Here is a 27,800-nt window from a genome sequence, read left to right as displayed (position 1 = left end):
ACTTCTGTAACATCTTTAAATAAACTGAATGAGATACTCAACTTGAATAAAGGCTGCAGAAGAATACGACCCAATTAGGTCACTGCCCTGAATAACAGAAAAGTATACACATACTCATAGGCCTACTGTAGATAACATGCTACATTGTAAGTGTTGTTTCTATCATGGGGCAGGGCGCGAGATCGCCATGAAAATATTGGGGATGCGGCAAACATATCGATTTGCCCTCATGCCCAATAATTTTTTAATCTTTTGCAAAAATGTGTTTGATAAAACATCCGAAAGCGCTAATCCATCAGTCTTGACATGCAAATACTATAAATTAAACATATTATAAATTGTAATTTTTCGGTGTGCTTCACATTAAAAATTAATTGGCGCGCAGAGCAATTAAGCCGAAAAATTTGAACATTGTCTATACCCCTCTCTCGCCGCCATTCGGAACATGGATCGGCACTCCCGAATTACCTAACTATATGTTTTCAGTTTAGCCTCAATCATGGAGTAACGACAGAGCCCTTCTCTAAAGAAAAATATCCGAAAGAATTACAAAAATTCGGAGCGCTTTTGACAAGACACGGCAGCTTTAAGCCTAGAGTTAAAACGTCAATTATATAACAATTAATACAAACCCAATTCCTGATAACCAGTCCTACCCCCCCCCCCCATATCGTTATAATGCCCCCATCTACATCTATAACACAAATCAGGCCCTGTTTTTTTTGCTCGGTAAAGGCGTCGATCGCGACGCTCCCTCGCATATATTAGAAATATTGTTTTTCATAGTCGGGGGAGGGGGACTAGCTGCTTGGTCTGTAGCGGCTACCCAGAACAGATCATTTTTATTTTTCATTGTAGGCCCTATTTGGCAACGTCGAAAATTTTTCAAGCCCCCCCCCCTAAAAACAAAATTATTTAGAACCACGCCTGGGAGGGGGGGTGGCTTAAGAAAATAGTTTAAGAAGGTTTTGTGGTGTGTCTGTCTCAACATCGGTTGCATTATGTATCAATTACATAAAAGAGAACTTCCACTTGCTCTTTATTCATTGTCTGTTAGAAATGACCAATCCATTCTTACTATACAAGACAAGTTTCTTTTCTCCACTTGCCATTGGTGAAAACTAGTTTTCGGCTCAATTCATTTGTTTATACAGGGTCCCAGTCAGCAAAGTATCTTGGCCAATATGGGCCCCATGTGGGTTTTATGTGGGCCATATGGGGCCCATATGTCCCATTTAATCCCCATATTGGCTGGCCCACTTAAAACCCATATGGCTAAAAATATCTGGGCCCCTTATGGGTTATATATGGGCCATGTGGCCGCATTAGATCTGGACTGCACTCATGAATATTCAATACAACAAAATTTTAGCTAATACAGCTACAACAATTAATATGTTTATGTTTATGCAATGATTCCACAATGAAAAGTTTCAGAAAAGTGTGTAATTAATTACCATAGAATTAAAAATCGAAACATTTAATTTCAGGAGAAAATTTTCAAGGTTAAATATTGAAAATTGTTATTAACCATAACCTGTCAAGTATAGCAAACTCGCTCTCTATATAGAAGTCAATAACAAAATTTAGTGGTTAGGATTAGGATAGGATTTAGGGCTAGAATGTAGGATTATAAGACATGACAAAATGATAAGGATTAGAGTATTGGGTTGTAAAGTCACCTTAATGACACAAATAAAAAAGTTTTTTTAATTGATTAAAACATCGTGAACCTACATGGGGCCCACATGCATTATGGGACCCATATAAAACACAGTACCGTTTTCATATGGGGCCAAGATGGGCCATGTGGGGTTTACATGGCTTGACCAGATTTTCCCCATATGAAACTCACATGGCCCATATGGGCCCCGGATGGTTTGGATGCATGGTGCAAAGTCCATATATGGGCCCCATATAAGCTGCCCACATGGGGCCCATATCCAAGCCCAGATGAGCCCATATATAACCACACGGGCCCCAGATACTTTGCTGACTGGGGTATCAGGGCCAAAATTATGGAACTTCCTTCCTTCTTCATTGAAGCAATCAGTTAGCCTTAGTGTTTTTAGAAACAAGTTAAAGACCGATTTACTGAAGAAATACTTAGATCAGAATGCCTGCTTGTTATATCTCGTCTAACTTTACAAATTGTATTCTTCCCACAATTATCTATGCAAAAATAGAGCTCTGTCTATTTTCTTTATTTTTTCCTCTTTTCTTTTTTCTTTTCGAATTTCAGATTCTTATAGTTTAGGTCTGATAGAATTTGTATGTTTTCTGCATTTCACATTTTTTGTTACTTTTTATTAAAAAACTTTTAAAAAGTTTTTAATGTCTTTTGTAAATATGTTTATCTGTACTTCGGTTATTTACTCCATTTTTTTGTTTGCTTGCTCTATGATGTTTTAAAATGATTGCTAATGTAAGTTTTTAACATTCTGGTGGCCTAAGGATCCCAAGCTAAGCTTCTTGTAGGTCACAACGTTTTCATTTCTATCTATTCTCATGGGTGTTACTAATGTTCCATAAAAAAAGTTGTGCTTGTATTATGTATAATTACCCTGTATATTATCCTGTAAATATTTACTTTTGTTCTTTGCTATTTGCTTGTATTGCAATTATATACTATTGTCGCTTGATATCGGAATTGAAACGAATTAAAGATTCATTCATTAATTGATTTTTTATTGTTTTTATTGCCTTTATTCTTTTCATTTTCTTTCCTTTTTTTCTTTCTTTTCTGATCAGTAAAGGGAATAGGACTGCGAGCAATTTACAAGTCTTGAAAGGGTAGATACCTGAACAAGAACCAGACTTCAGACAGGATAGTTTTAGAGTCACACAATAACATTAAAAGGCTTTATTCTACAGATAACTCATAACCAAGACCATAGCTTTAGCAGCTTTCCAAAAGTCGCACTCCCCTCCCTTATTACATGTATCAAGCAGTCCTCAGTAATATATATGAAAGCTTCTAGTGCAAACAATACTGTGTATGTCTGTAAACCCTTACAGTCTTATCTCTTTATGTAGATATAAGTGGTATTCTTTATTCTTTGATTTTACCATGATGATTACGAAAATATTTGTCAGTTTATGATTGTTTGAGGACTTTGAGAATGTTGATGTAACTGGGAGAATCTAATAAAAAAAATTGTAAAACAAATATCACTATTGGTCAATGTACGCACCGGCGTACGCGTCAAATTATTCACCAATCGCCTTTCGTCTAAAATGCGTGCGCGCGCATGTTCAGCACCGGTACGTGACCGACAAACTCTCATCATGGCGATTGACGACGAACAAATTCTGGCCGGAAATCCTCCTGAAGTGAGTTTTTTGTTTCGAAATGATTTATGATTGGTTCATGATTTTGAGGCATAAATACTAAATATCAATTTGGTTAAATATACAGTTATTATTTTCTGTAGAAATAAGTTTTAAAAAGCTTGTGATTTGAGGAACGTAAGATTCTTACTAAGAAAAGGCCTGCTCTTCATTTACTTTGGTCCCACACCTTCGAATACGCGTATGGTAAACTTATCTTAATTACTTTTCGCAACGAACAATTGTCCATAGACTGTCTGTGTACAACGGATAGGCCTAGATCGTCTCCGCACAGCGATTCGGAGACCACTGATTGGTCAATCGCGCAGATCACGTCATGACCACTTGGTCGCCAAAAATAATTCATTCGGACTGCGTGCGGAAGTATCGATAGCGATAATGATAATTGGATAGCGATATCCGGTCACGTTGTGTATGCGGGAAATGGTCTTGGTTCGTGATTGGATCGCTCTGGTATCAATCGAAACTCTGCAATTTCATGCATATTATTAACGCGACGCTTCGAAACCCGGAAGCCAATTGACTTTTGTGTACGTTGCGATAGACTCCACAAATTCCAACGAACACGATGCCATATCGACGCTAATTCGTAAGATTTTGACGGAAAAGCAAGAAGTAATCGAAATTCGCCTACCTGTGCGGTATCGGTGAGAAAATAGATCCTCCGAGAATACCTTTCAGAATTCATATAAAATAGGAAAGTGAAATTCTAGGTCGATGGTCGAATTTGGTACGAGGTGATAGAGAATTGCACACTTGTTTTGGTGGAATACTGTGTGGGGCTATGGAAGGCTTGCAATGTGCATGCTTACTATATTTTCATTCATAAATTGGCTCTCGGCAGTGGCTGGCTGACGTAATGTAATAAGCAAAAAATGTAGGGCCTACATGATCGCTAGCGTTCACGATCCGCTCTCCGTTGTACACAATTTGTCACTGTGCTTTTGTCACTAGTTTGATGATTGTAAATTTCTCGCCTGTGAGCTGTGCTTGTGGTGATTTACATGACACATGAGGCAAAAATGACAAGGTGCAGAGCCAGCCCCCCCCCTCTTGTGAACAAAGGAAAGGCCAGGGAAGGGGAAGAGAAAAATTATTCAGGGAAGAACAAGAAGGGATAAACTTTCTTAGCCTAAACTCTACTTTAGACGTAATATGTTAGGGAAAAAAGGAGAGAAGGAAAATGGAGATAAAAAAGGAAAAATAAATTCAAAGAAGGGAAAAGCATTAGATCTAGAGAGGGGAAAGAAAGTGGAGGAAGGAGAGAGCAGAAAGACTAAGAAGGAGTTTTGATCTATATGAGTAAAGTCCCCAAATTTGGCAAATATCAGAAAGTCTCAAACATAATCAGACCAAACCAAAAATGCAATCATATTTAAATCAAATAAAAACCATGTATTTCTGTGGTACAAATGTTGACTATTAATGTCATAAACAAATAAAATTGAAAAAAATATGGTAAACGGAAATTATTGACTTACTACCAGAAGCTTGTTTTTGCCAGGTGAATGCTAAACTCACAATACGTGTGAGTGGTTTTTTGCCAAATATTGGACATGTAAAGTTGTGCGCCATGATCAATTTTGGCAATTTAAATCGTGCTCTAATCCCTGAAATAATTGGTTGATTGTTGAGAAATCAATTTATTTCAGCAGGGCAAATGCAACTGAATATTACTATCATTAATTGTGATATAGAAATCGGTAAAAACTTACCAAACAGACCTCTTTTGTCTAAAAAAAGTTGTCTGTAGGGTTTGCGCGTTTCTGTTCTGAAAAGCGAGCACAAGCGCATTTACAGCACACATTTGCAATTCAATTGGCTGAGCGAGAGTGCCATATTTGGAAGGGTGTCAAATATCTGTTGTGGGGAAGCCCTGTGGGGGCTGTTACAGCTTTTATTTAAAGATAGATTGAATATGTTTTATCTCGGCGATATTTCCGGCAAAAATCAATTCCCCCTTAAAAGATTTGGGGGGGGTCATCGATCTTTAGGAGTCTAAAATTAGCAATGGTCGTAAGAATCTTTGAAAGTCAAAATCATGGATTTAATCCCTGGAATATTATTTTGCTAAGCAACCTGGGTAATGGATATATGGTACATGTAAGTTCATGTATCACATGCATGCATGTCTGTCACCAGTGTGGGTACCTAAAGTATAGTTGTGGGGAAGGAGTTGAAGTCATTTTTGTCCGATACTTCGAATGATTCGATATTTTGGCATCTAGTGAACATTTGATTACGGTAGTGTAAAACGTAGCATTTGGTTGCTATTGGTTGGTAAACTGATCAATTGATTGCTAGGTCCATATTCTGAAGTCAGGTTTAAGTTAGACCATGGTCTAACTCTGTGCTAAAATTATGGGAAGCCAAAACTGTCAAAATTTTTATTTAGTTGTATGTATCTTTATATTACTAAATAGGTTCATTATTGCGGATTGAAATAATCGCTAGAGGGTATTCATTTGTCTCGCAATCTACTATGGTCGACAAGGAAATTCGTGATCACTCTCGCAAAAAGTGTTCACTGGCTTTCTAGGAAATTCGTGATCACTCTCGCAAAAAGTGTTCACTAGCTTACAAGTTCACGAGCTTTCGAGTGCCGCTGCAACTCTTTATCAAGTGACAAGGATTGTCCGATATCGTACTCTATTTATACTAATCTCCAAGACCGTACGCACAAGGGCGAGAACAATAGGTGGGCACTGATCCGTTGTGTGATTGGTCAGGAGTTATGCAAATTATATGCAAATACGCCGTGGGTCGGCAATATGCAAATGAGACCAAAATTGGCGGGCTCGCTAGTTTCCCGTGGGCGGGGGTTGACTGGCTGAGCGGTCCCTCGATCGGGGCCGGGAACGATCGGGTCGGCGTGCACTGCCAGGTAAGGGGGTATTGTGCTGTCGGATGGTTCGCATCCAGAAATCGGGGATGTCGATCCCGCTGTCTCTGTTGAAGTTGTTAGGACAAAGACGTATACTAATAGCCTCCTTAATCCTGCGTGTATACCAATGTCTTTCTTTGGCAATGCAATGTACACCCTCCCAATCTGGGTGGTGTTGCTTCTCCCAAGCATGTTCTGCCACCGCGGATGTGTCGGTTCACTGTAACCGAACATCGCGCTTGTGTTCAGAAATGCGTTCAACTATCGGTCGGGCTGTCTCTCCGATGTAAGACCCGTCACATCCCTGGCAAGGAATGTTGTATACTACGCCATCACGTCTGTGATCAGGGATAGGGTCTTTGGGGCGTACAAGCTGTTTGCGTAAGGTGGTGTCCGAGCGGAAAACCGTTCGGATACCGTGACCTTCTAATCGGCGTTTAAGTTGTTGTGAAAGGCCAGCAACGGCTACCCACGCCGTTTTATCAAGAACACTTTCAAGAAAAAACAAACACCAAGGGATCAGAAGGTTTTCAAGACTTGTACAGTCTTGCCATACATAGATGGCCTTTCACAACAACTTAAACGCCGATTAGAAGGTCACGGTATCCGAACGGTTTTCCGCTCGGACACCACCTTACGCAAACAGCTTGTACGCCCCAAAGACCCTATCCCTGATCACAGACGTGATGGCGTAGTATACAACATTCCTTGCCAGGGATGTGACGGGTCTTACATCGGAGAGACAGCCCGACCGATAGTTGAACGCATTTCTGAACACAAGCGCGATGTTCGGTTACAGCGAACCGACACATCCGCGGTGGCAGAACATGCTTGGGAGAAGCAACACCACCCAGATTGGGAGGGTGTACATTGCATTGCCAAAGAAAGACATTGGTATACACGCAGGATTAAGGAGGCTATTAGTATACGTCTTTGTCCTAACAACTTCAACAGAGACAGCGGGATCGACATCCCCGATTTCTGGATGCGAACCATCCGACAGCACAATACCCCCTTACCTGGCAGTGCACGCCGACCCGATCGTTCCCGGCCCCGATCGAGGGACCGCTCAGCCAGTCAACCCCCGCCCACGGGAAACTAGCGAGCCCGCCAATTTTGGTCTCATTTGCATATTGCCGACACACGGCGTATTTGCATATAATTTGCATAACTCCTGACCAATCACACAACGGATCAGTGCCCACCTATTGTTCTCGCGCTTGTGCGTATGGTCTTGGAGATTAGTATAAATAGAGTACGATATCGGACAATCCTTGTCACTTGATAAAAAGAGTTGCAGCGGCACTCGAAAGCTCGTGAACTTGAAAGCTAGTGAACACTTTTTGCGAGAGTGATCACGAATTTCCTTGTTGACCATAGTAGATTGCGAGACAAATGAATACCCTCTAGCGATTATCTTTATATTTACTGTGCTCTTTCCTGATTCTTCAATGGTGAAGACAATCATCTACTTATACTACCTAGACAATTATGAATGATTTGAGAGCCAAATCAGCTGAAATATATCTCTATTGTCATTAATTTATGTAACGATTTGCTATCCATACTTAAACCACAACTTTAAACCTGCGTTAAACCCGACTTCAGAATACGGGCCTTTTAACTTGGAGTTTTAACTCCAAGTCATATTCATAACAGCTGCAGAATGGCTCTTGATAGAATCAGTGTTGCTGCATATTATTCATCACTTATATCATTTCCATCTGTGGCAAATCATGTGCCGCTCTGTGGTTGTATAATGTGAATGAACATGATAATGAATAACATCGGCTTGGTTCAGTTGGAGTTCGTATACTGGAGTGGATCAAATCCATTTTAACCTCATTTATTTGTTTTTATTTCAGGATGAAGAGGAGGAAGAGGAGGAGGATGATGAGGAAGAAGAGGAAGAACTTGAGGTACGTGTGATTATGATATATTTCATTCACTACTTAAACATCTGTTGTGGTTTCTTGTTTACATGCACATGTACTTTTACAAGTAAACAATGAGATGATTTGATCCATGAATAAAATGTCCAAGACATTTTGTTTGCTTTTTTTTATTCGAAAATCTTCAGTTTGTCAAAATTATGGAGGAATGGATTCAATAGATAATAACCCACAGTAAAAAAACTGTATGGTCAATGGAAATTGTTGCATTAGAAGTTATTCTAACAAATGCTATTCCTTGTAGAATGTGATGTTATTGTTATAGATTGACACAGATGGGCCACTGCTGTTATTAAAATATCATCCAATTCTCAACATCACATCAGTAATATCAGTAGTACATCTTTGCTGATTGGCGGTAACGATTGCCCACCACCAACGTTGAGGACAAGCTTTAAGGAGTGGACGGGGAAACCAATTTCTTATAAATAGGCAGTGTCATAAAACATCTTGTCAGTGATTTCTACCTAATGATCCCGGGGGGGGGGGCCACTTACATTGACGAGTGGATACCATGCGCGACCAAAAAAACACGTAAAAAGGATGTCTTTTTCACGATAGGGCACGTTACGTACGTAACGTGATAAGGGTGTCAAAAACAAAAATTCTGAAAAAAGGGTATCTAGTTCGCTAGGAAAATTATTTAGGGTCGAATTTGCGGGGATGATAAAACAAAATTAAAATGTTTTATAAAAGATGTCCTTTTTGCCCCAACACTTCATGTTTAGAGTCCGATTTGTGCGAGGTGTAGAAGGTGGGGTCGTACTAAACCAAATATGGTAAAGCCGACGACCGAAGGACCCGTAACAATAAAACATTCTTGTACTTGTTTAGGGGTTCATTTCAGGAAACATTTGCCAAGAGTATCGTTTTGTTTCCATTACTTGTTAAGGGTACAGTTTCACATGCCAATACTTGTTAAGGGGTGCATTTTCAGAATATGGAAATTACGTGTTTAGGGTGCTTTTCGAGACCCCATGGTCGCGCATGGTATCCGCTCGTGAATGGAAGTGGCCCCCCCGGGCTAATGATATGCTCTCAGCCATTCAGATGCAAGGACTTGCTGTAGCTTTAACAACATCAGTGAAAAAATAATTGACTATTTGTTTCGCAATTACTGCCGGCAAGTCCGGTTGATCAAAGATTCCCCATCTTTATTCTACAAAGTTTTGTTAATTTTTATTTTTTGTCAGGACCCAAGAGATAAGATGAGGGAGGAGTGCGAGACATCCGGACACTGTGCTGCTTTGAAGGATGCCTACGATACTTGCACAGACCGCGTCAGTTCCAAATCAAACACAGAGGAGACGTGTACAGAAGAATTCTTTGATTTCCTCCATTGTGTTGATCACTGCGTGAGTACTCGGCCCTATCAATAGTCTCTTCGAGTGTTTAGTAATAATAATGATAATAGGCAACATTTACATAGCACTTACCGGTAATACAATTTTCCTAAGTGCTGCATACTATTACCCCGACTTGAGCACGATTATCCTGACCAGGTGCTCCAGCATTTAAGTAATTCCTTACGTGGGGGTACCCATTTATCTTCCATTTTCTACACCTTGGCTCCGTAACACAAAGATTAGCGATCATTCGCTAAATGAACTGACCAATCACTATCAATGTTACACGCGCATCAGGTTTGAAATACTGACTGACCAGGGACCAATCAGTGCGGTTCTTTCGTATTTGCAATTCACCGCAAACCTTTGTGTTATGGAGCCCTGGCTGGAGATTGGCAAATTAGATCGTGTGTGCCACAGTGGGATTCGATCAAGCCCTGGACCTTTCAAATTTCCTGAGGCAAACTGAACTGGCCCACCAGTTCCAGACTCTCTTCTTTTTCTCCTTATTTTTCTATTTTCCTCATTTTCTCAAACATGGGGCGGGTTTTGGGGGGAGGGGGAACAGATCACTATTTTCCGGATTCTGATGGTTACGTATTAAGTAAATGAATGGAGGGAGAATAATGGTTTAGGTATTGTCATGATCAGCTATACATGCATGCTTCTATCAATATACAGTGCATCCAAGAGACATCTCTTCAAGAATTATTGATAGTTTACTATAATTTTGTTTATCGACATTGATAATTCTTGATTCCTTTTTTTTGTGCGTTGCATTATAATGGTCTGGATAAAAATTTGCAAGACCTCACTTTCAAATACACTATCCAAACAAATTTAAATGAAATTTGGTTTTGTTATGTTGACATTTATATTAGGTATTGTTTTAGTCTTGGTCAGGGGTAGTTTTTGTACTACGTTGCAAGCACTGATACTACAGTCATACCAATTAATTCCTTGAATGCACCAAGTGCCTTTAGCTGCTACAGATACAGCCGGGATAATATATATTGCGGCATTGAATAGGCAACTTGATAATCGGCCCCTCATAAAAGCTATATATTACATGCAATGTACATGTAAGACATGAATACCGGTACTAATTGTAAATTATGATACGATCGTCCGTGACAGGAGCTTTACTCGAAATAAAGCTTTGTCTTATTCTTTCTTCACATTCCATAGGTTGCACCACAGACGTTCAAGCATTATAAATAATGGCTATCCTTGGGTGATCCTTCTCACTCCATGATGACCTCCTATTACCAGCTTTGCCCTGTTTCCATGACAACAAGACATCCATGCTCCCAGTATCGACCAAATGCTTGTACACATCTTATAAATTTGATGAACGGAACCAGTACATTGCACAGCATACATCTTCGAAAGATGAATGAGAGCAATAAATTTTAAGAGGATATATGTGACTTCATATCAAACAATGTTCAAGATTTATCCACTTTCTCTCCGAGTATATTCGATCTTCTATTTTGTTTTCTTCTTGAGCATTGTCTTTTTTAGATAAAAGAAGAATTATTGACGTTCTAACACATCTAATTTCTGTATTCTGTGTTATGCGTTTCCCTGCCTATAAACAATGTTCAAAGTCAGTAAAATATTTGTTTGAGCATCCATCAATGCTATCCACAAATGTGAATCAGAAAATGAATTTGCATTTATTGACTTCATTATACATGTATTACTAACCCAGTAATATGTTTGATATAAAGAAAATGACTATTTTAAATTAATTTGCTTGGAATCAGGTCAGTTTCTTCTTTGTACCAAATGTGTTACTGAAGTTTTATTTATAATTCGGATTGATATTCCCTTCCTGTTGTGAAGTATCATGCATTTCTTGCTTCTCTGAGATGATTGGTCGTCGTATCAATTCTAAACAATTGATTTTGTATTTTGTGAATATTATATACCTCTACAAATTTGTGTTTTATAGAGAGAGATGTATTGCAGATATTGGGTCACGGCAAGCTGGGATGTTTACTAGTTAGAATTTGTGCACAGATGAATTATATGTATTGTTATGAATTAAAATATGAAAAACATGCATTTTATTGGATATGGTGGATTTTTAAGTGTTTAGTGTCATGTATACATGTAAACATAACAAAAAAAAGTAACTCCCCCCTTTTCAAAATACCATAAACTTTTCGGTTTGAGCAAAATAATTTGGCAGGAATGTTGTTACATTCATTTACCAACTTCTGATTGAATCATGAAGTCATGCATGGGTAAGTAGGGCAAACTTTAACTTGTCAAAAGTGTTGAATGTAATTTTGTAGGATTTGTGATACAGCAAAGGTATTGTCTTTGCTGTTTCGAGTCTGATGGCAAGACTCCAAACATTGACTCAAAAGCAGCCATCACCTATCCCCGCTTTTCTCAATTGAGTCTTTGTTTTCTAATTATCAGTGATGATTCAGTGATGGTATTTATATGAAAAATCCTCTCTAGAATTCAGGTTAATGTCAAGTCATGGCCGAGTGAGCACAGTTTATATTTAACAGCAAAAAAAGTCTGTAATGTTGTTTTTGGCAAAGGAAGTGACTGACTCCTATTTCTTATAAAAAATGACAATTTTATCTCTCTGTGCATGTTCATTCATGCATGACTTGATTCTATGTTCACACGGAAGCTTGGTATTGTGTGTACTTTATGAATATTGCTGCCAAATTATTGGGGTGATATGTTTTTATAAAACTGAGGAATATGAATAGTAGAGTGGAATACGCAAAGTGAATTGGAAATGATAAGACAACAGTTGACATGGAAGAGATTTTGATAAGGAAGAAGCAATGAGAAAGGAAAATAAGATGATGGAAAGGTGAAATAAATACAAGTCTTCTTGAAGGTAAAGTTTGAGATAGAATAAGAAGATGGAAAAGGAAAATAAGATAGCAAAAAGAAGAGTGCAAGATAATTTGAAGAGAATTGGAAGGTGGAATGGGTTGCGTGCAAGGGAAATTGAGGGGGAAACAATTATTGGAACATAACTACACACAAAAAAAGAAGATGGAAGGAAATTAAAAATAGTAAGTTAAAATGAAAGCTGAACTGAGAGAATATTTGAGGAAGATTTTAAAAAGAGGAGAGATTTAGAGCAGAATGTAGAAGAAAAAAATGGAAAGAATATTTGAGATGGGAAGTGCAAAAGAAATTGAATGTAGAAAAATGAATAAAGGAAAGTGAAAAGAGGAAATTAATACCAGAGACTCTGGAACAGGAAAATTGAGAAAGGAGAAATGACAAGGAGATAGCAAGAGCAAGTGAGAGAGTAGAGCTATGCGATCTGATCCCCTCGAGTCATTTAAAGATACTGTTATGTAAAAAATTTAATAACATTTCTTTTTTAAATCTACCCCCCCCCCAAGTCTAAGAAGAATATAATAATTTTTCACCAGCCTTTTCATGAAACTTATAGTAAACCTCAGAAAATTTTTGAAGAGCTACTTCTTTATTTGATCAGCAGAAAGCAATTTTATCCATTAATTTTTGTATGACACTAAAACAAGATTTTTGGATTGCAAATTTTGTAAGAGGAAAGGTAGTTCAGGGGCCTGTTGCAGAGTTGCGTTTAAATGAAAGTAAACAAAATCAATCGCAAGTCCCAAATGCGCGCTGTTGATTGGTTGAAAATCAAGTTGTATGATTTTAGAGTTGCGATTGATTGCAACTCTTTCTGCAACGGGCCCCGTCTTACATAGAGTTACAATTTATCAGATCAATCTCAAGTATATAGAAACCCATCGATGTCATAATTTTTTCTTTAGAAAATTTGAACAATGTCCTTTAAAACAAAGAGAGGCATCATGAATCATCAAGAAAACAGTGAATTTAAGAATATATACACTATTTCTAGAAAATATTGTGAACGTGTAATTTTAGGTGGCTTTCCATTGTTGTGATTGATTGGATCAACCGCAACTCTTTGTAAGACAGGGCACTGCTATTGACAATATGGTGAATCTTGCAAGCCCCCCCCCCCCCATCCTATTGACTTGCTTCACAAAAACCTAAATTGTTGATGTTTTCTCCTTTTCCATATACAGGGGGTTGTGAAGATATTTCATTGATAATGATTGGCAAAAAAAAGAGGGTATATTTTGGCGCTAAATTTATATAGCCTTGTTTTCAAGCATGTGGTGTCATGAAGCTCGTGTGTAGCAAACTCGTATTTTGCAAAGTAACACTCCACCCCAACAAAAAGTTGACTTGAATAAAAAGAGAAAAATCCAACAAGCATAACACTGAAAATTTCATCAAAATCGGTTGTAAAATAAGAAAGTTATGACATTCTAAAGTTTCGCTTAATTTCACGAAACAGTTATATGCACATCCTGGCTAGTATGCAAATGAGGAGACTGATGACGTCATCCACTCACTATTTCTTTTGTATTTTATTATATGAAATATTCTAATTTTCTTCTCATTGTCAAGTGATACGATTAATTCCTCCCTGAACATGTGGAATTAGCATTGTTTAATAATATATGGTTCAGTCAAGTTGGTCCTTATTGTCAAATCTATAAAAAAATGAAATATTGTATAATTCAAACAATAAAAAACAAAAGAAATAGTGAGTGATGGACATCATAGACTGACTCCTAGTTGTGCATATCACTGTTTTGTGAAAAATAAGCGAAACTTTAAAATGTCATAACTTTCCTATTTTACATTGGATTTTGATAAAATTTTCAACACTATGCTAGTTTGATATTTCTCTATTTATTCAAGTCAGCATTTTCCTGGGGTGTACTTGACCTTTAGAACTCAAGCTTGGGTCAAGGGTCAATATCATTAATGTGAATTATAATACCGAGAATCAATTAAGATCCCAAGCTTACAAAAGTGTAGCGGCTGCAGATTTTTTTTTCAACCATTGATTCTCCGTGAGAGTTTACATAGTGATTTTCTTTGCTATCAACATACCCTCTTGGTACTGTTTCAGGTTTAAGGGACCATCTAAACACTTATCTACACTTAAAAAATTAGTAAATTGATATCTGAAAACTAAAAACAAAGATCATGTCTTGATATTGTCAGCCCATTCCATACCCTTGAAGTGGGTTTACAATCAAAAAGGAAAATATGCTGACTCATTTCTTCAATCGGGCACTTTCTATAAAAAAATATAATAATACATTCACTTACACATGTTTACGCCATATCCAAACCATGAGTTTTAGGATATAATCATTTTGATAATGAAGTAATGACTCGTATTAGTGACTGCTACTTTTAGGAGATTCATCAAGCTTAAATAGACTTCAAAATAATCATAATACAATAAAGGTAAAAGCAAGAACAAAGAGGTATCTATGCAGAATTCAAAGTATTTATTAATGATTATAATCACCCATGAAACCTCATGATCTTTATTCCATACCAGCAAAATATATATTAACAAGATTTACACATAATCACATAATCCTATACAACACACATACATGTATAGCTTGGGAAATAATTATTAGACTACTTGACTATACCGTATGGGAGTTTACAAGAAAGTGGTCTAATACTTATTTCCTAATCTGTTCATCTTATTCTTAATCTAATAGTAATGCAGCACTCTTTATTGTAAACATATAACACGATAGACTGGGTGGTGGGGGGGGGGGGTCGATAAAGAATGGGAGATTTTGGTATGGGGGGATAAAGAGGGGGAGGGTTATACAATAGGTGCCGCAAGAAGATGGAATACCATCAAAGTGACTGCTTGAGCGAGTGTGTAAAGATAGAAAGCACAGTCCTATTACAGTTATCAATGATGATTTTTCTAGCTCCTGCTGTGTTTTCATGTGTGATTGTTAACATGTTTGATTATCAATAAATACTATTTTTTAATTGAATTGAATCGCCGAGAAATGTCACCACCTACATTTGTAGTAGTACATTCATGGTAGCTCAAGCTAAAGCTGGCGTAATAATATCAAGTGCTTTGTATCCTCAGGCAAAAAGCGCTGTATATTTATAAATCCAGCTGTTATCATTATAATTATTATTATAGACTTTATATTGAATAGATTAAAGCATTCATTAACCTACTAGAATACTAAACCTCAAAATTCAGTGATTACAGTAGCAAAATAGAAGATTTCAGATTTCAAACTGCTCAAAACATGATTTTGCAATAAAGACTGTACAAGATAGGTTCAAATAAACACAAAGTTTGCCAGGAACATTGAAATCATTCCGTGCTTTGTTCTTTTTCACGCTAGGCATTTTAAGAGTGATAAATTTAAGGAATTGTGCCTGTGTTTCTGTCTTTGGGCGGGGATCAATTTAGCCCCATCACTTTTCTTTTCTCTTATCTGATCAATGCAGAATTAAGCGGTGAAAAGAGCATTGCTAAAAAACATATTTAATTAGTTCCGTAAATGCAATTTGGTAGAACCACACCCAGATGTATGAAAATCCAAAAACATGCACAGAAAAACATAGAAAACAATGTTTACTTATCAACAAAAACATTATCACTAAAAGCCCACTGCACCTTATTTGAGCATATAAACTTCATGTAATGAAAAAAATATGCCTGGGACGAATTCCCTTTTTTGCTATTAGATTAAACAATTGCATAGTTTGATCAAGATCCCTGGAATATCAGAAATCACAGAAAAGTTGACCAACTTACACGGCATACCAGTAGTCACACACAATGAGCGAGCTGACTCGTTTGAGTTAAAGAATTGTGACTGGTAGAGTTCACGACATGCAAATCAACACAGCTGAATGCTGCTCAGTAGCATGGCTGTCACTATTGTGTCTTGAAAGAGTTTGAATTTCTTTAAATTTTAGCATAAAATTCAATTGTTATCTTGCACCTTGTTATCAAATATCAAAGATTATATCCGTAACCTCTCAAATCATACATCAACATCTGGGGCCTGTTGCATGAAACTTTTGCCTTAAAAGAACCTCTGGCAAACCACATTGGAAAACTCTGTCTCTGGCAAAATATTGCCCAGAGTTTTTATTTCATGCAACAGGTCACGGCCCCCACATTCTATTAGTGTAAAAAGTAGCATGCCATGCGGTTGCTGATTTTTGGTCAAATGAATCGATTGTTCGAGTTTTACTCCCAGGCCTAATACATGTAAATTACTCACAAAAAATAAATAACAAACATTCAGCTGAAAACAAAGACACCAAAACACTAATAATCTCAAACTCACTCTCCAATATAGACAAATCAATTCTGATATAAATTTTGAAAATGGTTTTGAGTCAAAACTCTCGTTGAGCAAGTTTGTCTGATTTCAATTTATATTAGAAATATTTAAATTCACAACTGCATGAACATGTAGTTAAAAGTTATGCCTCCACCACTGCCAGAACAAGAAAATATCATTACACACCTAACAAATAATGACCTCTGTGATCTATAATTGACTTTGTGAGTTGTGACCCCACAATCTAATCAATCTATCCTCATTCCCATATGCATACGTGAAGCAAGTTTCAAGTTGAACCCGAAAACGGTTCTTCAGTTATCACAAAGAGTATTTTTCAGACCCGTATAAAATGACCTCCATGATTTGTACCGAAATGGCCCGTATTCGAGTTCGGGTTTAAATCAAACCCTGGTTTAAAGTTCTGGTTTAACTATGAGAGCCAATTGGGGCACAAATCCTTAACAGTAAACATTCAAATTATTAAAACTGATATGACACCTGAATTGTTTGTAATTGTCAGGGAATGATACACTGTAAATAAAATATTTTCTTCATTATGAAATCAAAAGGAAACAAAATAGTTAACATACAAAATATGCAATATAATTCTTTTTTTTTGTGGCTCCCATAACTTTAGTACAGAGTTAGACCATGGTCTAAGTTAAACCTGAATTCAGAATACGGGCCAATGACTCTAAAATCTAATTAGATCATTGTCACTACACAGCATACACATATTAGGATCAACTGTAATTATTTTGAAAACAAAAACATAAGGATGAACAACCTGAAAACATAATGGCTTGTATTCTGAAGTCGGGTTTAACTTGAACTCAGGTTTAAAGATGTGGTTTAAGTATGGGAAGCCAAAAGTATCAAAATTTTTATTATTAAAGTTGTTTGTTTCTTATGTTTACTGTGCTCTTTCCCGATTCATCGATGGTGAAGACAATCATCTATTTATACTTCCTACACAATTATGAAAGATTTGAGAGCCGAATGAGCTGAAGTATGATATCTCTGCTGTTAGTGATTATGTAACAATTGGCTGGCCATACTTAAACCACAACTTTAAACCCGAGTTTAAGTTAAACCTGACTTCAGAATACGGGCCAATGACTCCTGCAACCACCTATGCCGAGGGAGGGGAGCACACATAGTGAAAATAATTTACTATTCAATATCAAACTTTCTTTATTATTTCCTCAGGTTGTTGTTGTTGTTATTTTCAATAGGCAAACTAGTCAGTTTTGACTATTGTTGCCTTATAAATATGCTTTTCTTTTTTTCCAAAAATGATAATTTCTTTGTTCAAATTATGTCAGTTCGAAAAGTAAAAGGAAAGAAAAGTTATCAGGAAATCGTGCAAGACCACCTCTCCTGCCCTGTATTAGTACTTTATCCTGACAAGCCCGCTCGAGGTGCATTTCGAGGGCGTCTCAGGAGTACAAAAAAATTGTATTCCCTATCAGGCATTTCAGCAGTGCAATAAAATGTGTATTTTGGTCTCCATGCTTTACCTGTGCAATGCATAAAAATCTTATAAATTCCCCCAAGGCTTACAATATACAAAACTTTCTGTGCATATCATGCCATATTCAACATCCTAAAGAATAATGATCATTCAGAACCATGATTACATTGGATGGCCATTCTTCACAGGATATACCAGAATTATCTCATTACAGCCAATATTGAACTCATCTGTGATTCATGCAATTTTCCAGTACTCGTGGAATATTTCTGGTATCCCATTCTCAACCATCCAATATAATCATTTCTCTACATCTATTCATTTCAGAAAACCCAACATACCCTTGAAAATCAAATTAGAACCAAATCTGAACAAAACAAAAAAGACTAATATGGATTTAATACAAGATCAAACTTCTCATGATTTTCTTTGCGAATGGAATTACAAATGAATCTTTCTGATGCGCACACGGCACTGCCCAACACGGCTTCTTCTGAATTTTAGGACGCTGTGATAGGGTTTACGGAAGTGACCTCTACGATAGCTTGGGAGTAAGTAGGGATTGGCTACAAAGCCCAGCTCCTTGTCGATGAAGAGGGTATGGTCTAGGCCCTGCGGGATGTTGTGGAGTTTGAGTCTCCTAACGAGGACTCTGAAGCGTGTCTTGTTCATTGCAGAAAGGGAATGTGGGCACGTTACAATGCCACAATCTTTATCAATGATGATCGATGAATCCTTCCTGTCGTTGCTCAGTTTCAGCTTGCTGAGGAGAATCTGGAGCTTATGGAGCTGCACCTTGGACAGAGTTCTTTCCGCGTTGTCCCTGTTCTCTTTGGATTGAGCCTTAATCGAGTCATCCTTGTCCAGCTTCACCTTATTAAGCAAAACCTTGAATTTATGGAGCTGGTAGCTGGACAGAGTAGTCTTCACAGGTTCTACTTTCTTCTCTCTGACTTCCAGTCTGTCACATCGGTTGTTTAGTTTCTGCTTGTTGAGAAGCACTCTCAGGGTTCGAAGCTGGACAGTCGAGAGAGTTTTCTCCTTTACACCTCCTGCATCCCCCCTCTCACCTTGGACAGTAATCTTGCCATCGACCCTGTCCGTGCTCAGCTTCAACTTCTGCAGGAGGACCTTCAGCTTCTGGAGTTGGACACGGGAGAGCTTCGTAGACCCTTGCGGAGATGTCTTGTTGGTGATTGGTAGTCTCTTGATGGGGACGACACACCTGTGCATGGTTGCTTTCTCACCAAGGTTCATCTTCCTGACTACTACCTGACATCTCCTGGCAGGGCAATCCATCTTCCTTGACACTGGAACAATTGACCCGGTGTCACTGAAAAGAAAACACATTAACAAATTTCTTCCTTTAATGACTTCAATCTATTGACGATATGACCTTTGTGAAATGCCACGAGGTCAAGTACTAATTTCTGCTCAGAAAACCACTCTTCCAAGCTCCAAAGACCTGTTACGAGACATACACTTTGAATGCAGGAATGCAGATTAGTCTCATGAGCCTTGAAAACTGCCATAGGAGCATGCATCAAGGTTTACTCTGAAAAGAACACGTTTATTATGGACGTACATGTAGAGTATACACCCCTATGTTTTCATTCTGCTGGTTAATTCTGCGGTTCCCTAGACAGTTTTTCAGTCCAGCCATTTGATCAAGGTTCCCAATACCTTATTTTCTTACAGGCCTTGCTTCATGTACACCTCTGAATCAGGTTTTCATGAGGCATGACACCCTGCGCCAATATATGTAATTTTATAGTCGGCTATGTTCAGCCTTGGTTCCAATAAATGATGGAATGACTTTACGCAAACTTATCTGATGTGTTTAATTCCTCTACTTTGGCGTGGTTGCAGCGTTGGATCTTTACCCAGTCATTTGAAGTAAGAATTATAGGCCATATATAGCTACCACATCGACAATCAGATACAGTGGTTGTAGTGATATTTGCGATTGTCTGGCTGTTCATCACTTACGATCAAGTGCTTCAGTACACGGTAAGCACTTTGGATAGCCCCACGTATACATAATTACGATGGCGCAGTCCGCGGAAGCGCCCGCACATAGGTGCTTAATGAAGGATGAGACATATGAATCCTTCGTTTTATGGAGGCAGTCCCTGCTCCATTTTCTTCAGACCTATTCTGAATTTACACCTTTCCTTGTTCGTGATTGTTCATGGCATAGGAAGTCAAAGTTGAAGCCTTTTCGAGGTTTTCATGATGATAGTGTTGACTTACCAAATCGGAAATCTGCTGCGCAAAAAGCAATATTGTTAGAATGTATGCTTGGCCAGATCTCGATTTATTGCCCTGTCATTTCGCGAGGCCAAATCATCAATTCTTCGACATCTCTTGCTCAAATTTGGTCTATGATATGCATTCATTTTGGTTTCAGTGACGATTGTAACGTCAGTGATGACGGGATTGACAATGATTGTGAATATGAGACAGATGCAGATATGTCTGTTAATAAAGAAAGTGAATGTGACCCAGATGTATGTGAGCTTGGTACTACAGGTGAATCAGAAAATGATTTCATAATGTACAATGAGAATGTGCAGTACTATGACTATGAGACAGGTGTGTGCGAGCGCAGAGTTGGTCAACTTGCTGAAGAGAGTTGCGCATGCCTTTGTGATTTTCTGATTGAATCTGATCAAGTCAATGAAGACCTCCTTGGTTCATCTAACCGCAACGTGACATTTGTCACTGCGTCCACCAATGGCATAGCAAATATTCCAGGCATTGATGTTGTTGATTGCTCATCGAAGTCAGATGAGATATTTGACATTACAGAGTATCTCCATGGTTGTGGATTCCCAGCTGGACCAATAAGTGTCCCCCATTCTAAGCCTAGATTGACGAGTGCTGACTCGTCAGTGAATGATCTTGTTGATCATGTTGACTTTCCGGGTGACTTTCTCACCAATCCGGGTTGTGGCTCATCAGAGATAGATGAGGATGAAAATGACTGCAACGACGAGTTGCACAGTGAATCTTGTAGTAAGGACGACTTGCAGTCCCATCGTGCCTGTCGCGTCGGCATCGAATGCGCACGTGTATCCACAGACGTCAGGCTCACATCTGATCAAGCCTCTAGCATTGACGGTCGTCTCGATGTTCATGCAGTCATTGCCATGGTACATAGGCCCATATGTTCTCATCAAGATGGATCACTTCCTCAGTCACATCCGTTGCAGGATGTTGTTCCAGATTCTATCGTATCTGGGTTTCATCCAGTCCCGAGTGATGAACTGCTAGTTCCAGTGACTTCATCAGTTGGCCCACCCAGAAACTTGGACTCAGTTCACACGGTAAAGACCCTCAGACTACTCCCAACAGATGAAATGAAACGTCCTGCTCATGACATGCCCTTGGATATGGCCACCAGTCCTTCCCAAGTAACTCTCCTTCACATCCCTAGAGAGAGGGCCCTAGCTCCTCCAAGTCGCCCTCCTGATGCCCCTGCAACGACCAGTGCTGACTTATCCTACACCCTCTCCACTGATGGCAGTGATAACTCCCGTCTTATGCTTTCGAGGACACTACATCCTGTCAGCAGTAGCAGTGAAGCGTTAGTCTCTGCACCGGTCGTTAACCCCCAATCTACTTTGGATGACGCCCCTGTCAGTTGCCCCAATGTCCATGCGCCCCATGGTTGCCCACCGGATGAGTGCTACAGCAGTCTGGCGATCCCAATCATCTCTTGCATCCCATTGAAGACCCGGAACTGTTTCCTGAGCCGTCTGCTGGATGATGTGTCATTGCTCCATCCTGACGCGTCTATGGACATGTATTCCCACAGAGTCCTTGCACCTACCTTGACCTTTTGGGCACCTCATGTGATGCCATCTAACCAGATGGTGCCTCCCGTGCATTCCAACGTACACGGTCCTGAATTAGTTCCATTTCAGCAGCAGACTGTTTGCCTCCCAATACCTCCCCCTGCCCCTCCGTTCCCTCACAGCCCTTCCCTGTGTCCCATTCTTGCCGTGTAGTTGGACATTCATCCTCGATCATTGAGAGTCTTCTGCCGAACTCGTTGGACTGTATCTTGACAATGCTTTTTTGGACTCATAACTCTTTTCTCATGTTATTTGTCAGTCTTTTGTTTTGAAGGATTTTTTTTACTCTTTATGTCAGCATTTAACATGACTTGTGATACACTTGATATTTTTTGTGCGTGCCCCCCTTTTCTTTATAATTTTTCGATTGCTGTCCATGTAATGTTTCCATAATGTTTTTTTTTTGCATGGATTTGATATACTTATAAGACGATAAAGGACATTAGACTGGTATCAGCATGATCTTGGTTTTGTAATATGTTTCGATGATTGTTGATGTTTATGACGAATGTGATTTTTTTATCATTGCCTGTTGTTTATCATTATGTAATACTGCATTTTTTATGTCAATCAGGTTATTGAAACTATTTGTGATTGCAAATCATATCAAGTCATGTTGCTTTTGACACTTACATGTTGCCTTACATATGAAGTTTCAATAGTCTTCTGCCTTTTTTTTTTAGAATAACTTATTGAGTTTTATATGATACTATTTGGATATTTTATTGAAGCTTAGTTTGAAGCTCAGTTTTTCAGCATTTTATTATTCGTGCACTTAGGACCAATACTTTATGCATTTTCCTTCGAATTGTTTTATTTATGAACGGTATATGGATAATATTTTGTAAACGTGTTTTTGCTATTGCTTTTCAACGATATTTGTATTCCCCTTTTTGGGGATGCCAATAACATTTTTTTAATTGCTTGGTACATTTCTTTGATGTGTTTAGAGAATAGTGGCAATGGTTTTTAAGGAATGTCAGTTTGAGTCAAAATGTTTGGTATTTTCATATAGCTTACATGTTTACAGAGAGGTTTTGTATTTTGAATAGTCACAACGTTTAGTATTTTCATATAGCTTGCATATGTCCAGAAAATTAAAGATAAAGGAGTTAGTATGGCAGAAGGAATGACAAAAAGTTAAATGTATACAATATAAGGCTGTTGCAAGATCATTGTATGTTGTTGTTTGGTAAAGGAGCCATGCCTTTAATTTGTGTTTAAAATTGGAATACTTTTGGTGACTGTTATTTGCGCAGAGAAAAGTTAGCATACTATGTGATTGCCCTTTTGAGTTTGTTTTATTATTGATGATTATATGCACAGAGAAAAATTAACATGCTGTATTACCATTTTCATTTTTCCTTACCATTTTTATTTAGTTTATATTAAACTAATATTGATGAAGGTATATAGACAGAAATGAGACAAGCTGCGCAATTGCTTCTTAGAATAAGTTTCATTGGATACATACGTATGTTTATGTTTATCATTAGTGTACTACATGCTTGAACAGGTTTTGTCACAGAGATTTTGTTTAACATGTATTTCGTAAATTGCATAAAACGTGTAGCCTACAGTATGATTATGGTTAACATTCTATGCTTGGCAAGTTTCATTCGAAGGTAATTTTTAGTACATGCATTTCTTGGATTGTCACACATAGTGTGTATAAAGAGATATGTAACTTGTTAGTGAAAGGTGCAAAGATAGCGTGTAAAAAAAAAACCCTTTGTATTGTATGGAATCAAAGTCCGCCAAAGCCTTAACTCAATCGCCTTTAACAGAATTTGTAGAAATGTCAATTGTGATGTTTTGGATTGTGTTATGAGGTTTATTGTTTTAGTTTTGCTTTTCGCTCGAGGTTTAAAGTTGGCCTTGTGTACCATTTATGATTGTATACAATAGTAATTATAACTTAAGATTGAAAGTAGAATACCCCTGGTATAATTAAGGTTTTTACTACTATGCATTTTTTTTGTCAGTTTAGGAATAATGATTTATATTGATCAGTGAAAGGAAAAAGAAAAATGGATCACGCCAATATATGTAATTTTATAGTCGGCAATGTTCAGCCTTGGTTCCAATAAATGATGGAATGACTTTACGCAAACTTATCTGATGTGTTTAATTCCTCTACTTTGGCGCTGTCAAAATACAATTCCAAGTTAAATACAATGTTTTACAGAGCTTAAGCCAGGATAACTCACTAGTACCTTGAGACTTCTTCAAACTTGATAGATTCACTCTATAAATTGGATTTTCAAATCAATACACATTTTAAATATAGTGTACATATTTTCCAAGGTAAGAGGGTGACGGTGATACTGATGTACCTGTAACCCTAGTCATAATAAAAGTCATGTGCTACATGTACCTCTTGAATCACGGTTCTTCAGCCAACTCCGGGTAGATCCTGACAGCTGTAATACGACCAGCATATATCACAAAGCCCCAGGTTACCAGAACGACTGCTGCTAAGGCCTGTCATGTCAAAAGAAGAGAGGGGGGGGGGGAGAAAATAACACACTGAGCGAACAAATTTGGTTTCTTGAATCTGCTTTAAGAACATGAAAATTTCATATACATGTACTGGAGTATTCAATTCAACAATGAAATTATATGTTGTGTGTGTGTGGGATGCGATTCAAAGTACAAAATTGCTATTATTTGAGAGAGAAGGGGAGGGACTCGGGGAGAGAGGGAGAAACAGGGCAGGAAACAAAGAACGAGAGCAAGAGTGAGAGAAAGAGAGAAGAGATACATGCATATGTATCTCTTCTGCTCACCACATGAGTAGCAAACCCTTTAAGATAGAGATCTGAGCCCAAACAACACTGAGCAGACACCACACCAATCATTGAGATGGATGAAAATGGCACAGAAATTCTGGAAGCCTAAATGCTGGGATCCACAGCACTCTTCCAGAATCTCGGGTAAAGGTATATGATTGGGTGTCCAAATTTCAGGTGCGGATCCAGGGGGGAGGGGGCAAAAGATGTGGGCACACCTAGTAAAATTTGAAAATATGTGTAGCACGTAGAATGCAATGCGCATCCTGTGTAAAATGAGCAATGACACCCCTCCCTTTTTTTTCACTCTGCCCTCTATATTGTGTCGTAGGTTAGCTACTATCAAAAAAGGCAAGATGGCTGCTTAAACATTAGTAAGTTACATCTCATCTTCTCATAATAAATTTCTCAGTTTTTTTATTTATAATTGTTTTAAAAATGTAATAAATCATTTATAAATGTCGGCAGTGAAGTTTTAGCACATTTACATATATAGACTATAGGCTTTATAGAAAAGTAGAATTGGGAATGGCTGAATTTTTAAAATGCGCACATGATATTGGCACAATCCCTGGCTCCATGGCGAGGCATCAAGAGCAAGTAGAGAGAGATACTCTCTACATGTAGCTATTTACCTTGGAATTTACCTTGGAAGTAGGCATAAAGTTATACACAACTTATTTGCCCCTCTGTATCCAAACGTTGGTACCTAAAACTTATTTGGCGTTGAGTGGCATGGGTAGAGCATGGACAAAGAAAATTTTCATCTGGATTGTACATGTTCAGGGACCTTTTCCACACCTTCTCCAAACGTGATTTGAACATGTTGACAGTTTGACTGTTCACAACTTCATCTGGTAGATTGTTCCATTGTGTGACAACTCTCTGAGAGAATACACCTTGTCTCAGCTTTGAACGAACCAGATTCTTATGAATTTTCAATTTGTGTCCACGTGTTCTCTCTGATCTAGACAGTGTAAAAAAATGGTCTGCACAAAATTCATCAATACCAGTCAATAATTTGAAGATCTGCAACATGTCTGTTCGGTGTCTCCTATAGGCAAGTGTGGGCAGTTTCAGGCTTTGGAGGCGTGCAGGGTAGCTGAGGTCCCTTAATGAAGTCAGAAGTTTAGTTGCTCTTCGTTGCACCTTTTCAAGCTTCTCAATATCTTTTTTTGTAGATAGGATGCCATACACATGAGGAATATTCTAAGACAGGCCTTATTAGTGTCTTGTACAGAAGTAGGAATCCTTCTTGATCAAAAGATGAAAAGGTACGTCTGATCATTCCAAGTTTTCTGTTTGCTGCAGCGACGACTCTTCTGACTTGCTGATTAAAATTGAGTTTATCATCGAAAGTAACTCCCTTCTCCTCCGATACTGATGCAATGTCGGAAATCATACCATCTTTCTGCACTTTATAAATCCTGTCTGAACTTTTTCTACCTAAGTGCATCACTTTACATTTTGATGTATTAAAGGGGAGTTGCCATGTATTGGACCAATTTGAAAGACTGTCCAAGTCTTGCTGCAACACCTCACCATCATTGTTATTGCTATCAAAGTTAATTTTGCCAACAAAGTTAATTTTGCCAACAAGGTTAATTTGGGGACGTTTTTATGAAGGTTTACGGGGCTAGAAATAGAAAAAAGAGATACTCTCTAGCTATCAAGGTTAATTTTGCCAACAAAGTTACCTTAAATCAATTCATAACAAGCACACACAAATTAAACTAATTTGAATAGACGTAAAAGTTACAGTGAATATCTATGGATTTATTGCAAGTGCCATGGCATGGAATGCGATGATCAAGAAACATATGATATCGTAGTGAAGGATGTTAATTCTATGGGAAGGAGAAGCAGATGAATTTTAAATCAGTAAGCAACTAGTAATAGTATTAACAGTTTAAACTTAGGGTCTCTAAGTTCTAACTACTACTAGGCTTAGCTCAAACCGGATTTCAGAACACTCATATTTTTTTAATTCAAAACCAAAGTCAAAGACAAAGTTAAAGTGGATACCGGTATATGTTCATAAATCATTTGTCAACCTAGACCAAAAGCTTCGGTCTCTGTTTTGTTGGTTGTTCAGCTGAACTCACAAATACAGAGACCAAAGTTCTAGCGCGATCTGTACAGGGGACTCAATGGCCATATGTTTATGTACTTAAGATTGGATAAAACGGGGAACTCGGGGAAGTGAATTTGCGCGACAGCCAAGGTAAGTCACTGTTTTTGTTCCTTTCAACTTCATTTTTCTCTGTTTTTTGGCAATTAATGCCAAGAGGGAATATAAATTTGCATTTTGGTCGCGTTAATTTCAAAATTTTTATTCATTAAAGACAAAAATTGAAGAGCCCCGATGGAAGGATTTTGCATTGCAAGTCCCATAAATGGTGGCTGCATGATAACGAGCCGTCTGTGTACGACTATGAGGAGAAATAAAAAAAATTTAAAAACTCCTCGAAACAGACGGCTGCCAGCTGTCTATTATATTGTGAACCTAGATGTTGATTTGAGGCAGTTCAGATAGATAAAAATATTGATGCCCCCTGTGAACATAATTAACTTCAGCATCAACAATTACAATGAACTTTATTGCAAGCATCCGCCTCAATGAATACAAACGCGGGTCAACAGCGCTTCGCAGTTAGCCGCACCCTGAAGTCTGGGCTGCGCTGCACACAGACCCTCCTTATGCCTGAACTGCGGCAGAAGCTGGAAGCGTCGTCCGTCTACTCTAACGAGTAACGTTACGTTACGCCTACGAATCTGAAAAAATATGGCCATATAGTTTATCATCATTGAACCATCATACTCACCAATGATATAATTATGTCTACGGCTTTTCTACTCAACAAAATCATGTCTTATTCATTCCAATTGGCAAATTTTTACAGGCGGCTTGGAACTCCAAATAAATAGGCCTATGTAGAGAT

The 27,800-nt window shown here is 38.1% G+C and overlaps 2 protein-coding genes across 2 annotated transcripts; one reads left to right on the top strand and one right to left on the bottom strand.

The window, feature by feature from the left end:
• The first annotated feature begins 3,254 nt into the window (after positions 1-3,254).
• LOC121423984 (cytochrome b-c1 complex subunit 6, mitochondrial-like) lies at positions 3,255-11,603 on the top strand. The gene is made up of 4 exons (XM_041619543.1): positions 3,255-3,333; positions 8,101-8,154; positions 9,381-9,542; positions 10,722-11,603. Exons 1-4 carry the CDS (start codon positions 3,289-3,291, stop codon positions 10,752-10,754), a joined length of 294 nt encoding a protein of 97 aa, XP_041475477.1. The 5' UTR covers positions 3,255-3,288; the 3' UTR covers positions 10,755-11,603.
• A 7,038-nt stretch (positions 11,604-18,641) lies between these two features.
• LOC121423926 lies at positions 18,642-27,800 on the bottom strand. The gene is made up of 3 exons (XM_041619475.1): positions 27,684-27,800; positions 24,444-24,550; positions 18,642-19,539 (listed from the first exon to the last, which is right to left on the bottom strand). The coding sequence occupies exon 3, from the start codon at positions 19,503-19,505 to the stop codon at positions 18,648-18,650; it is 858 nt and encodes a 285-aa protein (XP_041475409.1). The 5' UTR covers positions 19,506-19,539; positions 24,444-24,550; positions 27,684-27,800; the 3' UTR covers positions 18,642-18,647.

The sequence above is a fragment of the Lytechinus variegatus genome, chromosome 11, assembly GCF_018143015.1.
Source record: "Lytechinus variegatus isolate NC3 chromosome 11, Lvar_3.0, whole genome shotgun sequence".
Classification (NCBI taxonomy): domain Eukaryota; kingdom Metazoa; phylum Echinodermata; class Echinoidea; order Temnopleuroida; family Toxopneustidae; genus Lytechinus; species Lytechinus variegatus.
The sequence above is the reverse complement of the archived record's forward strand: the minus strand, read 5'-3'. Positions and strand labels throughout refer to the sequence as shown.

Excerpts from the sequence above, each read along its gene's own strand:
- LOC121423984 (XM_041619543.1), top strand. The coding sequence starts at position 3,289 with ATGGCGATTGACGACGAACAAATTCTGGCCGGAAATCCTCCTGAA. Across the intron at positions 3,334-8,100 it reads TGGCCGGAAATCCTCCTGAA|GATGAAGAGGAGGAAGAGGA; the intron begins GTGAGTTTTTTG and ends TTTTTATTTCAG. Across the intron at positions 9,543-10,721 it reads TCCATTGTGTTGATCACTGC|GTTGCACCACAGACGTTCAA; the intron begins GTGAGTACTCGG and ends CACATTCCATAG.
- LOC121423926 (XM_041619475.1), bottom strand. The coding sequence starts at position 19,505 with ATGGATTGCCCTGCCAGGAGATGTCAGGTAGTAGTCAGGAAGATGAAC.